Raw genomic sequence first — 14799 nt, forward strand, 5'->3', positions numbered from 1 at the left:
GTTGGGCTTGTTTGAGGAGGCTTTCTTGGGGCATTTCTTTCCTCAAAAACTATGAGAGGCCAAGGTACGAGAGTTTCTCACTCCTAAGAAGGATACATTAAGTTTTCATGAGTATGGTTTAAAGTTCACCCAACTGTCCCAATATGCTTCGAAGATAGTTGCAGATATGTGAAGAAGAATGAGTCTTTTTGTTGTTGGGTTGTCTCCTCTGTCAAGCAAAAAGGGCAAGGCAGCTATGCTAATTGGGGACATTGATATAGGAAGGTTGATGGTTTATGTGCAGCACGTTGAGGAAAAGAAGTTGAGGGATAGAGAGGGGTTTAGAAACAAGAAGGCTACGACAGGGAATGCGTTCGGGCAGCAGAAAAAAAATGTGAACTGGTCTTCTTTCAAACAAAAGTAGAAGGAACCTGCTCCATCATCTACTAGTGCACCTGTACCCAGAAATAAAGGTGAGTATAATAGTGAGAATTCACAGCCTTCCATAGTTAGACCTGCACAGTCTCAGGGTATTGTGGCAGAAGGAGGTAACTGGGCTCCTGCATGTGTTAAGTGTGGTAGAACCTATCGAGGTAAATGTCGTGATGGCTCCACATGTTGTTTTAAGTGTGGACAAGAGGGTGACTTCATGAAATATTTCCCTAAGAATCGGCAAAGTAATGTGAATCAAGGAAATAGAGTCCAATCTTCATCAGTTGCTCCACTAGACAGGGCTACTCCTAGAGGAGCTACTTCCAGTACTGCGGAGGAGCAAACTGCCTTTATGCGATCACTAGTCGCCAAGAGCAAGAAAATTCTCCAGATGTTGTTAATAGTATGATCAAAGTCTTTACTCTTAATGTTAAAGTTTTGCTAGACCCAGGAGCAAGTTTATCTTTTGTGACTCCTTATGTTGCAAAAAAATTTGATGTTCTTCGTGAGAAACTCTGTGAACCCTTTTGTGTTTCTACACCAATTGGGGAGTTTATTCTAGCTGAGCGAGTATATCGTGATTGTGTCATTTCCATCAATCACAAGGTCACCACGGCTAATTTAGTTGAATTAGACATGGCAAAGTTTGTTATTTTTCTTGGAATGGACTGGCTTCATCTCTGTTATGCCTCCATTGATTATAGAACTCGAGTTGTCAAGTTTAAGTTTCCAAATGAGCTAGTCTTAGAGTGGAAAAGTAGTTCAACATTGCCTAAGGGTCATTTTATTTCGTACCTTAAGGCAAGAGAGTTAGTTTCCAAGGGGTGTGCCTATCAGTTACTCCGAGTTAACGACTCTTGTGTTGAGATACCTCTTATTCAGTCAGTTTTAGTAGTAAAAGAGTTTCTAGAATTCTTTCCTGATGATCTTCCCGGAGTCCCTCCTTAGAGAGAAATACAGTTTGGTAGACATTATTCCAAATAGTCGTCCTATCTCTATTCCGCCATATATAATGGCACCAATAGACTTCAAAGGGTTAAAAGAACAGTTGAAATATCTCCTTCATAAGGGTTTTGTTCGACCAAGTGTCTTACCTTGGGGTGCTCTGCTCTTATTTGCGAGAAAGAAAGATGGTTCCCTTAGAATGTGTATAGATTATCACTAGTTGAACAAGGTTACCATAGCGAATAAATATCCTCTTCCGAAAATTGTTTATCTTTTCGATCGGCTTCAAGTTGCTACTTGTTTCTCTCAGATAGACCTCAGATCAGGCTACTATAAGTTAAGAGTGAGGGAATGTGATATTCCAAAGATGGCCTTCAGGACCCGTTATGGTCATTATGAGTTTCTGGTTATGTCATTTGGTATGACCAATGCGCTTGCCGCATTTATGGACCTTATGAATAGAGTATTCAAACTTTACTGAGATATGTTTGTTATCGTATTCATTGATGAAATACTAATATATTCGAGGAATGAAGAAGATCATGATAGTCATATTAGAATAGTTCTCCAAGCTTTAAACGGTAGAGAGTTGTATGCCAAGTTCTCCAAGTGTGAATTTTGGCTTGAGTCTGTGGCATTCTTAGGCCACATTGTGTCTGGAGAGGGAATTAAAGATGTTACTCAAAAAATAGAGACAATGTAGAATTGGCCTAGACGCACATCTCCAACTGATATTAGAAGTTTCTTGGGTTTGGATGGCTATTATAGGAGGTTCGTAGAGGGGTTCTCATCTATTTCATCCCTTTTGACCAAGTGAACTCAGAAAATAGTGAAATTTCAATGGTCTAAAGCTCGTGAGAAAATCATACAAAAATTGAAAAAGAGGTTGACTACTGCCCCAGTTTTGACCTTACCAGAAGGTACTCAAGGTTTAGTGGTATATTGGGACGCGTCTAGAGTTGGTTTGGGTTGTGCGTTAATGCATAATTTCAAGGTTATAGCATATGCCTCCAGACAGTTGAAATTTCATGAGAGGAACTACCCAACACATGATCTAGAGTTGGTTGTCGTAGTATTTTCTTTAAAATATGGCGCCATTATCTTTATGGTGTTCATGTGGGTATGTTCACCAATCACAAGAGTCTTCAATATGTGTTTACTCAGAAAGAGCTTAATCTCAGAGAAATGAGGTGGTTAAAATTACTCAAGGATTATGACATGAGTATTCTTTATCACCCAGGTAAGGCTAATGTTGTTACTGATGCTTTGAGCAGGTTCTATATGGGTAGTACCACCCATTTTTAGGAAGATAGAAAGAGATAGCAAGAGATGTGCGATTGGGAGTTAGACTAATGGATTCCACAAAAGGATGAGTAATGGTGATGATTAGGGCCGAATCATCTTTAGTGTCGGAAGTGAAAGGAGAGCACGATCAAGACCCCATTTTGCTTGAATTGAAGGCAAATGTTCATAACAAAAAATTAATGTGTTTTGGACAAGGGGTAGATGGTGTATTGAGGTATCAAGGTAGATTGTCTGTACCAAGGTTGGATGAACTCCAAGAGAGGATCATGGAGGAAGCTCACAGCTCCAGATATTCTATCCATTCGGGTACCACAAAGATGTATCATGATTTGAGAGAAATTTATTGGTGGAGTAGTATGAAGAAGAGCATTGTAGAGTGTGTTGCTAAGTGTCCGAATTGCCAAAAAGTTAAAGTAGATCATCCAAGGCCCGGAGGTTTGGCTCAAAATATTGAACTCCCAGAATGGAAGTGGAAGATGATCAATAAGGAATTCATAACAGATTTGCCAAGGTCTCTCAGGTAAAATTATTCTATTTGGGTGATTGTTGAGAGAATGACAAAATCAGCCTACTTTTTGCCGGTAAGACTACCCATTCAGCCGAAGATTATGCTAAGTTTTATTTTCAAGAGGTAGTTAGACTCCATGGGGTTTCGGTCTCCATTTTTTCAGACAGAGGTGCGTAATTTATTGCACTATTTTTAGAAGTCATTCCTAAAAGGATTGGGTTCAAAGGTGAACTTAAGCAATAACTTTCATCCTCAGACAGATGGTCAAGCAGAGTGCACTATTCATACCTTAGAGGATATGTTGAGGGGGTTGTGTGATTGATTTTAAAGGTAATTGGGATGATCACCTACTTCTTACTAAATTTTCTTACAACAATAATTACCATGCTAGCATCCAAATAGCTCCTTATGAATCTCTCTATGGGAGAGGATGCACATCTTTTATTGGATGGTTTGAAGTTGGTGAAGCTAGGTTGATAGGACCAAATTTAGTTCATCAAGCTATGGAGTAGGTAAAACTAATTCAAGAGATATGAAAAGAGCGCAGAGTCATCGGAAATCCTACACTGATGTTAGGAGGAGAGAGTTAGAATTTGAACTAGATGATTGATTCTACTTGAAGGTTTTATCCATGAAGGGTGTTTTGAGATTTTTAAGAAGGGGAAGCTTAGTCCCCGGTATATTGGTCCTTACCGAATATCCAAGAGGATTGGCAAAGTGGCTTATGAGTTGGAGCTACCACAAGAGTTAGCAGCGGTTCATCCGGTATTTCATATTTCCATGTTGAAGAAGTGCATGGGAGATCCTTTACTTATCATACCAACTGAAGATATTGGTATCAAAGATAGCTTATCCTTTGAGGAGATTTCGGTTCAAATTCTAGATTGTCAAGTTTGCAAGTTGACGACTAAGGAAGTAGCATTAGTCAAAGTTCTTTGGAGGAACCAATTTGTTAAGGAAGCTACTGAAGAAGATATGAAGAAGAGGTATCGACATCTCTTTGAAACCGGAGTTATTCCAAATCAAGGTACTAATTCTCTTCTTAGTACTCTATAATTTGTATACTTTATGTGTTAGATTTGATTGTTGGGTGTTTGAACTGAATTATTGGTGTTACACCCTTAGCCTAGTAAGAGTAACCTCATTGGAGGATGAACGTTCCCAAGGGGAAGATATTGTAACATCTCGCTAATTGAAAGGACTAGCAAGAGTTAGAATTGGAAATAGTCATATTAGGAAAGAATGAAAAATCTGGAAATTTGTTAAGTTATGTTAACTTTGAGTTTTTAGTCAATTTCAAATGAACATAACTCCTAGCTCAGGATGCGTTAGGTGTTCTTAAAGATACCATAGGAAATATCTTGGATTTATCTTTCCAACGCTGCTGAGTTTGCACGATTCTTAGTTTATATGAGTGAGATATGGCCATTGGAAGTTGGGATGTTCAAATAAGGAAAGTGTAATACGGATTTTGGAAGGGTTGTTTGGTCTTTTCCATACCAAATTACTTTATTTCGTTTTTAGGAATTTAATTGGGCTCTCAACTTAACTTGGTCAGTTTACGCTTTTGAAAACTAAGTTAGGGTTTTGAGAGAAGAGAAATGAAGAGGAGAAAAGAGGAGAAGGAGCAAGAATCATCAAATTCTTCAAGAATTGCTTGTGGATTTCGTCAAGGGGTGATCCGTACGAGGTATGTGAGATCACATAGCATTGGGTTAGTTTGCCCACGCGCCAATCATGATTCAATTCAGCGAAGGTATATTGATTTGAAAGTAAATCCTATGAGTTCTTGATGTAAATTCGCTTGAAACCTTATGGGTTCTTGAGGTTGATTCATGTATTTAGGTGTGATTTCAAGTTGAATCTTTTATATATCAAGGATATAGTCGATTTTAAGCGTTTGGACAAAGAACCAAGTTGAAATAGTGGGTTTAGATTTGAAAACCGAGCAAGCAAAGTGGGAGTGGATCTGGGTAGGGGCCTGGGGCACCACCCTAGCCAAAGCGACCCAAAAGTGTCACACTCCAAGCCTACACCCTGGGTGGGACTGGCACTCGTGAACCATTGATGGCCCCAAGTGAACCCTTGCCCTGGCTTACTTACTCAGTGGAAGACGTAACTTATCAAAGATAACTCATATAAAACTTAGAATGTTATAAATAAAACATTCTACTAGCCAATTAGGAAAACTCAACTCTCAACATAAGATAATGAAAATGAAAATACTAAAGAACTAACATTTGACTGTCTATGAAGCCTCTAAACAACTGAGATGGATGTCGGGACAAGACCCACGACATCCTAATGAGCTAATGGATCCTCCGGAAAGCAAGGATGCTCACCACAAGACTCTGAGTGCTCAACTGGATCAACGATACGCTGGATGTTGATCCTGGTTACATGTGGTAGCATCATATGAAGATAAAGGCCAAATGGCATCAGTACATTGAATGTACGAGTATGCGAGGGAAATTCTAAAACAAGACATAAGCTTGAAAGGAATTGAAGAACTTATCTCGCTCAACTTAACTCCACATAAGTGAACTCATTTCAATATAAAGCAGTTTTAAACAAGTGCAATATAAAGAAAAGTTATTTAAATCATGGATGTCAATTCTGTCTGTATGCAAAAATATTATATAACTCTGAGATGTATGTAAAAGTACAAATAAACTATGTATATATGAATACAATTACTTTTCTGGGAGTTTCTCTAATCGACAACAATCACGTAAGAGCTATTGTGATGATACAACGTTTTGTCTCACACTTCCAGGATCATCCTATACCTTGCCAAGGGTATAGAACCTAAACCACTAAATGGATCCACTAGTCTATGCTTAAAAGCACCAAGGAATCATCTAAAAAGTATGACCCCTTTTCTACCCATGGTGGCTACATGGTTTATGGGAGTTGTGTGTTGTCTGAACTCTCTCCCATATCGATGCTCAATACTACTCCCAAAATATGATACTAGCTCTTATGTTTAAAAACAAACTTCTTTATGTGATTTGAGATAATTTCTCAAAAACATAGCTCAAAGGCTATCTTGGAAACCTAAGTTTCCTCTCTTGCTTATTTAGAAAGCGATTACTCATTTCTGAAGACTAGCTCAAAGGCCTTTTGGAAGTCAAGGTCTCCTTTTCTTGTTGAAATGTGAAAACATTTTAAAACTGTTTGGATATACATAGTCCCCATATATTTCTTCGAAGAAATGAACTTCAATCTTTAATCTTTACTTTTTACTCAACTTGAAGTTTAAGTCTTAAAACAAAGTTAACACATTTGGAAAAGACTTTTGGAAAACTCTAAGAACTTTTCTTGACTTGATTCTTACTTCTCTTGATTTTGATCTTAACTTTCCTTGAATTGGATTATAGATTCAAGGTTCATGATCTCATATTTATCGATGATTCCATGATGTTTAGACGTACCTTAGAGTATAGAGATCGATCGGAAAACATAGGTACGTTACTAAGGAGCTAGTACGGAAAGAAAGGGGAAAATAGGGTGAACTGGCGTCCTTGGTGCTTTAAGAGGCGTAGGGTGCCAGAGCCCAAAGTTCAAAGAACCCTTCTTGGGGTTCTGTGAGGGGCGACGCCCCATAGTCAATAGATTAGACAATTCTTCTTGGGGTTATGAGAGAGTCGACGCCCCATGCCCCTCCCCAGGTGCCTCTGACTTTTCTTCTTCGTTTTTCAACTGTAAACCCCATATTTCGACCTGGTTCTTTCCCCAAACACTTGGAATCACCTATACCATCAATATATTAAATATTATAATTGAATTCACACCTAAAATGATGGATTCGGATCAAACAACTCCTCAACAATTTCAATGAATCAAGAATTCGAAGGAAATTAAACAAACCCAAAAAAGATCTCAATTTCTAAGCTTTCAAGAGCTTAAATTCGCTTAAACAAATCATGATTGGCGCTTGGGTAAACTAAACCAATGCTATTGATCTGACATACTTTGTAGGGATCAGCCCTTGACAAAATCAACAAGCGATTCTTGAAGAACTTGATGATTCTCGCTCCTCCTCTTTTCTTTTCTCTCAAAACCCTAACTCTTTTTCCAAAAGCTTAAATTCACTAAGATCAGTTTAGACCCCAATAATTACCCAAAAATTAAATAAAATAATTGGGTAAGGAAAAGACCATTATGCCCTTCAAAAATTTGGTTTAGACTTTTCTTATTTGAGTAGCCCAACTTCAAATGGGCATATCTCACTCATACGAACTCAGAATCGGGAAAAATCGGAGGTGTTGGAAAGATTATTCCAAGATATTTCCTATGATATGTAAAAGCATACCTAAATCATCCTGAAGTAGGAGTTATAGTCTTTTGCAGTTGACCAAAAAATCAAACCTAACCTTAACCAAATTTTCCATGTTTTCCTTCTTTCCAAAATTGGCTCTTTCTAATTCATGTTGTTTCTAGTTACGGGGTGCTACAATATCTCCCCCTTGGGAACATTCTTCCTTGAATGAGCCTACTCTTAGGATGCTAATGGTGTCACATCAAACATAAAGTTCAAACACCCAACAAGCACAATGCAACACAACATGCAAACTTATAAATTAAAGAGTACTAAAAAGAGGATTAGTACCTTAATTTGGAACTTCTTCGGACTCAAAAATATGTTGATATCTCTTTTTCATATCCTCCCCAGCTTCCCAAGTAGCTTCCTCAAGAAATTGGTTCCTCTAAATAACTTTGACTGATGCTACCTCTTTTGTTCTCAACTTGCGAACTTGGCGATCTAGAATCTAAACCGGAATCTCTTTATACGATAAGCTACCTTGATCTGAATATTTTCAGTTGGTATGCTCAATGAAGGATAGCCCATGCACTTCTTCAACATGAAGATCTGAAATACCGGATTAACCGCGGCCAACTATTGTCGTAGCTCCAACTCGTAAGCTATATTACCAACCCTCTTGGATATTCTGTAAGGGCCAATATACCGGGGACTCAGCTTCCCCTTCTTGCCAAATCTCATAAAACCTTTCATGGGGGAAACTTTAAAGTATACCCAATCATATAATAAGAAATCTAACTGCCTTCTCCTAACATCGGTGTACGATTTCTGGTTGCGCCATTTTTGTAACACCCCGTATTTTACGTGTACAAGTCCTACACATATGGAACTTTATTTAGCTTGGTGGTATAAGTAATGAAATTGATTCCCTAGATGAATGGTGACAATAAAGAAGCTATAAGAGTAACTCCCGTACGTTGCAATATTGTACCATCGAGTGAACATCAAACTTTAGAAGTATTTAAATTCAGGATCGAAGGGCTGTATGTAAGTCTAAAAGTTAAGGTGATCAAGTGTATATAGGTTTTGAGCTAAACTAAGGATATTACGCTCGGAAAATGAATAAAAGAATTGAGGTGCTTGTTGGACTTTATAAAGCTAGCAGGTGTCACCTACTTTCTTAGCTCAAATGGGCTAGGTAGATGGGGAAGATTAGTTTATGCATTAGTGGGCTCACTTGAGGCCCAAATTAAATAAAACGGAAAAGGGAATGGAGATGAGGCCTCACACCAATTTGTCCAAGTACAACTACTTGAGCCCAATAATGACTAAGGCCTAAATTAAGGGTATAATTCTGGCCCATGGCTTAATATTAGAAAGAGGAAAGATTGCAGGCCAAGATGAGTACATAAAGGGCCCATTTTGTGTGTATATAATTCCAAGTAGATACATTACCTACTTGGACCAATTTGACAAATTAGTTGCTGATATTAAACCATAAGAGGTGGGGAAAAATAGGACATTTATAATCCCCAAGTTGCTGGCCATTTCCTCACTTTTAAGAATAGATAAAAAATTAGATTTCTTTCTAAGCTTCTCCTCTCTCTTTCAAAGCATAGCGGTAGCCACAAGTTTCCTAGGGTTCTTGGATAAACCCAAGCCCTTGCAAGGGAAGCTCAACTTATTAAAGAGTTAAAGTTAAAAGAAAACGAGTTATAAGAATTAAGGTAAAGTGATTGACACTATCTTTGTCTTCCTTAAACACGAGTCTCAATATGATATTTTAAGTATACTATTGATAAGAACTAGTAGGATGATGATGGGAAACTATGGTTTCACGTCCTTTATTTTATGTTGGATTGTTACGACTGTTTTGGGATAGGGTGATATGTAAACGTATTGGGGACAGCTTGGTTGATGTCTGGAAAGGGTGTGAATTGTTGATATTGAAATATAGTTGTGTAGTGTACATATGCAATAAAAGAAGGTGGGGTTGAAAGAACACCCTTAGTTTGGTAATTATGGGTTTGCTGCCCGAGCATTATTGTTGAGTGATATTGGATTGCCTAACCATGTTTAGTAAGTACTAATACTAGTTTATCACCTACTCTATTGTAGATAAGTATTTGAAAAGAAAGGAAGGTACTTCAAGGTAACTACAAGGTGGTACATCAAGGTATGTATGGCTTTTCGATTTCCTAGTAGTAGGCATGAAATCTAGACTCGTCCTCGACACATAGCGGCAGCCTACCATCTCCAATACAACTTATGACCTTCTTATCACTCTTTAACATGTCTGCGCATTCTAATGCATACTCTTTGTCAAATCTGTACATATACATTGAATACCCTGCATGAGTTCTCCTTTTCACTAAATAAGGTCCATCTATTATTTCAGCTCCTATGCATTTCACTAATTGTGTAACTACTCTTTACGTTGTTGTTCTTGCATATATGATTATTACACGTCACTTGTTGACTACATAGTCCCACAACTCAAAATGTTATGACCACCAAAAGAATCATCTCAAATGTTAATGGAAAGATATTAAATGAATCTGCTTATCGATGGGTGGTATCACAGGGGTGGAAGAATCACTTAGCATGGGTCGATCCCAATATTACGGGTGGTATCCCAGTGGTTAAAGGAAAGACTAGCATGGGTCAATCCCGATTTATATGTCTACCACTGATCAACTGGTCATTTTTATTATATGTTGTGCACAGAGTGTATGGTAAAGAATGATAAAGTAAAGAAAAGAATGTAAAGTACCTGATTCCATAATATGAACAAAGGTGGTCTTGTATCCTTACATTAGTATATGATTTCATTTGAGTTCTTATTTCACATATAGTACTTGATGCCTTACATACTCAGTACATTCTCCCGTACTGACGTCTCTCTCGGGGGGACTTGCAATTCATGCTGCAGGTAAAGGAGCTAGTAGATCTCCCCAGCAACGGCTATTGATGATCTCCTTGTTTATTCGGGGCTTTCTGAGTCTATAGCATGTATTTTGGTATTGTATAGTAGTTGAGTGTAAGGATGGGCCTGTCCCGACCTTAACCCCATATTGTTGTATCATTTAGAGGCTTTGTAGACTATGTATAATAAAGTGTGGTTGTGTCTCGTCTCTTAGACATATGGGCCTAAGGGCCAAGTCATGTGCACTTTGTTTTGGCTTGTTAGTACTACCTACTTTCATGAAAACATGTTATCCACTATGGCAGCACCTTTAAATGTTTGTAAATAGAGCATGATTATAGGTTGGTCCTCCCGTGCCTTCTTGGCAACTGGTGCCGGTCTGCCTTAACGGGATTTTGGGCGGACAAAAGTGGTAATATAGCAGGTCATCCTAGGGAATCTACAAAAACGTGTCTGTGTAGATTCTTTCTTATGGATGTGTTGTGCACCACATTTATAAACAAGAAGCTATGAGACATGTAGGAATTGTTTCTTTGTTTTCATTTCTTAGATCGTGCGATAAAACCAATTTTGTAGGAGAATCGTATATAACTTCTGAATTGCTTTATTATAGCAAAGATGTCGGTTACGAGGAGTAAAAGTATATGTAAGCAAGTAGATGTGGCTACCCAAGAAGGGACCAGCCAACCACCACTTAATCAAGTTTTTCAAAGTGAGGCTCAAGATGAGTCGCTATCACAGACTTCCCTGACACCTCCATCTCTAGAACTTCTACGGAGGGAAGTTGCACCTTAAGAACCCACTATTAATGCTACCGAGCAAGATTTGAGGAATGCGGTTCAATTATTGACTCGTATAGTTGCTAGCCAGGGTCAAAGGCAAGAAGGCCCAGTTGCAGGTATTGGTGGTGAAGACAGGGTAGCTAGCACGCGGATACGTGATTTCTTTAATCTGGACCCTACATCATTCACTGCGTCAGATCCTAATGAAGATCCGCAAGACTTTATTGATCAAGTCCAATGAACTCTAGATGTTACGCATGTGAGTGGTAAAGAAGCTATTGAGCTAGTAACATATAGATTAAAGGGTGTGGCTATATTATGGTAAGAAACTTGGAATCAATCTAAGAGTACAGATGTACCTCCAACTAGTTGGAAAGAATTTAAAAAGGCGTTTCTTGATCATTATTTGCCATTGGAGATTTGAGAGGCCCGTGCAGATTAGTTCTTAAATCTTCACCAAGGGAGTATGAGCGTGAGAGAGTATAGTCTCCAATTTAATTCCTTGTCCAGGTATGCTCCCAATGTAGTTGCTACTATGAGGATAGAGTTCATCGATATGTGGATAGATTGGATTCTTATCTGGTTAGATATTGTACTATTGCTTCTTTAAATAAAGACATGGATATAGCAAGGATGCAATCTTTTGCACAGAAATAGGAGGATCAAAAGCAGAGAAGAAGGGCACAAGAGACATAAAGGGGGAAGTCCACGAGGGCTAGGTCTACCAGGCAGTTTACACCACCCCAAGGTGAGTTTAAGCCTCGGTTTTCTAAAAGACTGGCTATGCCGTCAATTACCTACTCTAAAACTAGCGCACCACCCTTATTTCGAGGGCCGAGAGGCAATCAGTTTAGGCAAAAGAGTGAGAGCCAAGGTTCACGGACAGCGGGATATCCAGAGCAGGGCAATACAAGCCAATCAATGCCTCTTAGGCAGCCTTGTAAATAATGTGGGAGGAGTCATTTAGGTATATGTCGTATTAGAACAGATGCCTATTATTGGTGTGGCATGCCAGGGTACCTAATGAGAGATTGCCATAAAAGGCGCATGGGTGATATATCACAACCTACTGGATCAGTTATTGCATCGTCATCATCGGTGCCTCCTTTAGGTAGAGGTCAACAGGTTCCTACAGGTCGTGGTAGAGGTGTTAGAGGAGCAGCTAGTTCTAGCGGAATCCAAAATCACACATATGCTCTAGGGAGTCGACAGAGTAGTAACAGGTACATTGTTCATCTTTTCACATAATGTATATGTGTTAATTGACCCTGGTTCCACACTATCGTATATCACTCCACTAGTTGCTGGGAAGCTTAAAAGAACACCAAAATTATTGAATAAACCATTTGAATTGTCTACACCAACCGGTGAGTCTATTATAGTAAGAAGGGTCTATCGTAACTGCATAGTAACTGTTTGTAATTGTGATACATTGGATGACCTAATTGAACTAGAAATGGTTGAATTTGATGTTATAATGGGTATGGATTGTTGGCTTCTTGTTATGCCACAGTGGATTGCCAAACTAAGAGAGTGCACTTTCACTTTCCAAACGAGGCAGTCCTTGAATGGGAAGGTAATGTTGCAGCGCCAAGGGGTAAGTTTATTTCTTATTTGAAGGCGAGGAACATGATGTCAAAAGGGTATATATGTCATCTAGTTAGAGTGAGAGATGTGGAGGCAGAACCACTGACACTTCAATCTGTTTCGGTAGTAAATGAATTTATTGATGTGTTTCCTGAAGAGCTTCCAGGTTTACCCCAGAACGAGAAGTAGAGATTGGTATCGATTTAATTCCAGGCACTCAACCTATCTCTCTTCTTCCGTATAGAATGGCCCCGGCAGAATTACGTGAATTAAAGGAATAATTAAAGGACTTGTTAGAAAAGGGGTTTATAAGGCCTAGTGTGTCCACATGGGGTGCACCAGTGTTATTTGTACGTAAGAAGGACGGCACATTGAGAATGTGTATCGACTACCGACAATTAAATAAAGTGACAATTAAGAATAAATACCCCATCCCAGAATTGATGATTTGTTTGATCAGTTACAAGGTGCCAAATGGTTTTCAAAAATTGACTTGAGATTAGGTTATCACCAAGTGAGGGTGAAGGAGAAGGATATACCCAAGACAGCTTTTCAAACACGGTATGGTCATTTCGAATTTCTCATTATGTCATTTGGGCTAACAAATGCACCGGCAATATTTATGGATTTGATGAATAGGGTGTTTAAGCCATTCTTGGATGTATTTGTGATAGTATTTATAGATGATATCTTGGTGTATTCAATATCAGAAGAGGACTATGCAAATCACTTACGACAAGTATTACAAGTTCTTCGTGATTGGCGGTTGTATGCCAAGTTCTCCAAATGTGAATTTTGGTTAAAATCAGTGGCGTTCTTGGGTCATATTGTATCTAATGAAGAAATAAGGGTTGATTGACAAAATATAGAGGCCTTGAAAGATTGGCCAAGACCAACAACACCCATAGAGGTTCGTAGCTTCCTAAGGTTGGTAGGTTATTATAGATGGTTCGTTGAAAGATTTTCTTTTATTTCTGCACCTTTATCTAAGCTAACACACAAGGCAACTAAGTTTCAGTGTAATGATGCATGTGAAAGAAGCTTACAAGAGTTGAAAAGTAGGCAAACTTCCGCACCTGTATTAGTACTTTCGGAAGGCACAGAGGGGTATACAGTATACTGTGATGCTTCAGGGGTTGGTTTAGGATGTGTAGTCACGTAGCATGGTAAATATCACGACCCAAGCCTAGGGCCTAGACGTGACATGGCGAATGAAGAACCCGAAGGAACCCCAAACAAGCCTCTCAAACGTGTCATCACACTTCATTGGTCGCGGAAGTACAATCAACATTAATTAACGAGAAATAGGGACTAAGGGCAAACAATTTAAAAATGACATCATAGAACAAGAGTCAAGCTCATTTACAAAATACTTATCCAACGCACACCTCTACATACATAGATAGGACGGGGGCCATGACATACTACCGGCTCCTCTCATAGTCAAAATACAATTACAAGCTAAAGTCTCAAAACATAGGAGTAGGAAACATAACATAGCCCTCGAATCATTGAGGACTCACCAACAAACTCGAATAAGCACCGTACTAGCCACGTGAATGGAGAGAAGGATCAAGAGTAGCTCCGATCCCTACATGGTGACATCATGTAGGCAAAATATGTGTTAGTACTTGGAATGTACTAAGTATGCGGGGTGCAACACAACAATAGACAAGGACACAATCGAAATACAAGAAATAGTTTCGTAGGCATTAAGAATAACAATATGAGGATGCATGATCAAAGTGAAGTCAAAACATGTTTAAGTAAATCTATACTAATAGTAGATATCATATGTGTATGCATTATCCAACCAATCTATAACCCCAACTTAGGATGGGGGATGCCGTTCACACCCGAACACCCTGGTGGCAAGGTATAAACCCCTCACATGGTTGATGTTGGTCTCACCCCCAAGCATCCTAGGTGGTGAGATATAAACCTCTCACATGGTTGATGTTGGTCACACCCCAAGCATCCTAGGTGGTGAGATATAAACCTCTCACATGGTTGTCCGGTTCTTTTACCCCGGACCGGGCATGGTCATTCAACACTTTATATAGGAAATTCC

The 14799-nt window shown here is 38.9% G+C and overlaps 2 protein-coding genes across 3 annotated transcripts in view; both read left to right on the plus strand.

Annotated features, from left to right (window-relative positions):
- The window catches only part of LOC125829084 (uncharacterized), a 1125066-nt gene that overhangs the window by 571728 nt on the left and 538539 nt on the right, over positions 1-14799 (plus strand). The gene's annotated exons all lie outside the window — the stretch shown is intronic.
- On the plus strand, positions 179-11382 carry LOC125829036 (uncharacterized). The gene is made up of 3 exons (XM_049508314.1): positions 179-351; positions 445-737; positions 11219-11382. Exons 1-3 carry the CDS (start codon positions 179-181, stop codon positions 11380-11382), a joined length of 630 nt encoding a protein of 209 aa, XP_049364271.1.

The sequence above is a fragment of the Solanum verrucosum genome, unplaced genomic scaffold (assembly GCF_900185275.1).
Source record: "Solanum verrucosum unplaced genomic scaffold, falcon-dt-bn FXZP01000007.1, whole genome shotgun sequence".
Lineage (NCBI taxonomy): Eukaryota > Viridiplantae > Streptophyta > Magnoliopsida > Solanales > Solanaceae > Solanum > Solanum verrucosum.

Coding starts and splice junctions, on each gene's coding strand:
- LOC125829036 (XM_049508314.1), top strand. CDS start 179: ATGAGTCTTTTTGTTGTTGGGTTGTCTCCTCTGTCAAGCAAAAAGGGC. Junction 352..444: donor AAGGCTACGACAGGGAATGC/GTTCGGGCAGCA, acceptor ACCTGTACCCAG/AAATAAAGGTGAGTATAATA. Junction 738..11,218: donor TCCTAGAGGAGCTACTTCCA/GTACTGCGGAGG, acceptor TGACTCGTATAG/TTGCTAGCCAGGGTCAAAGG.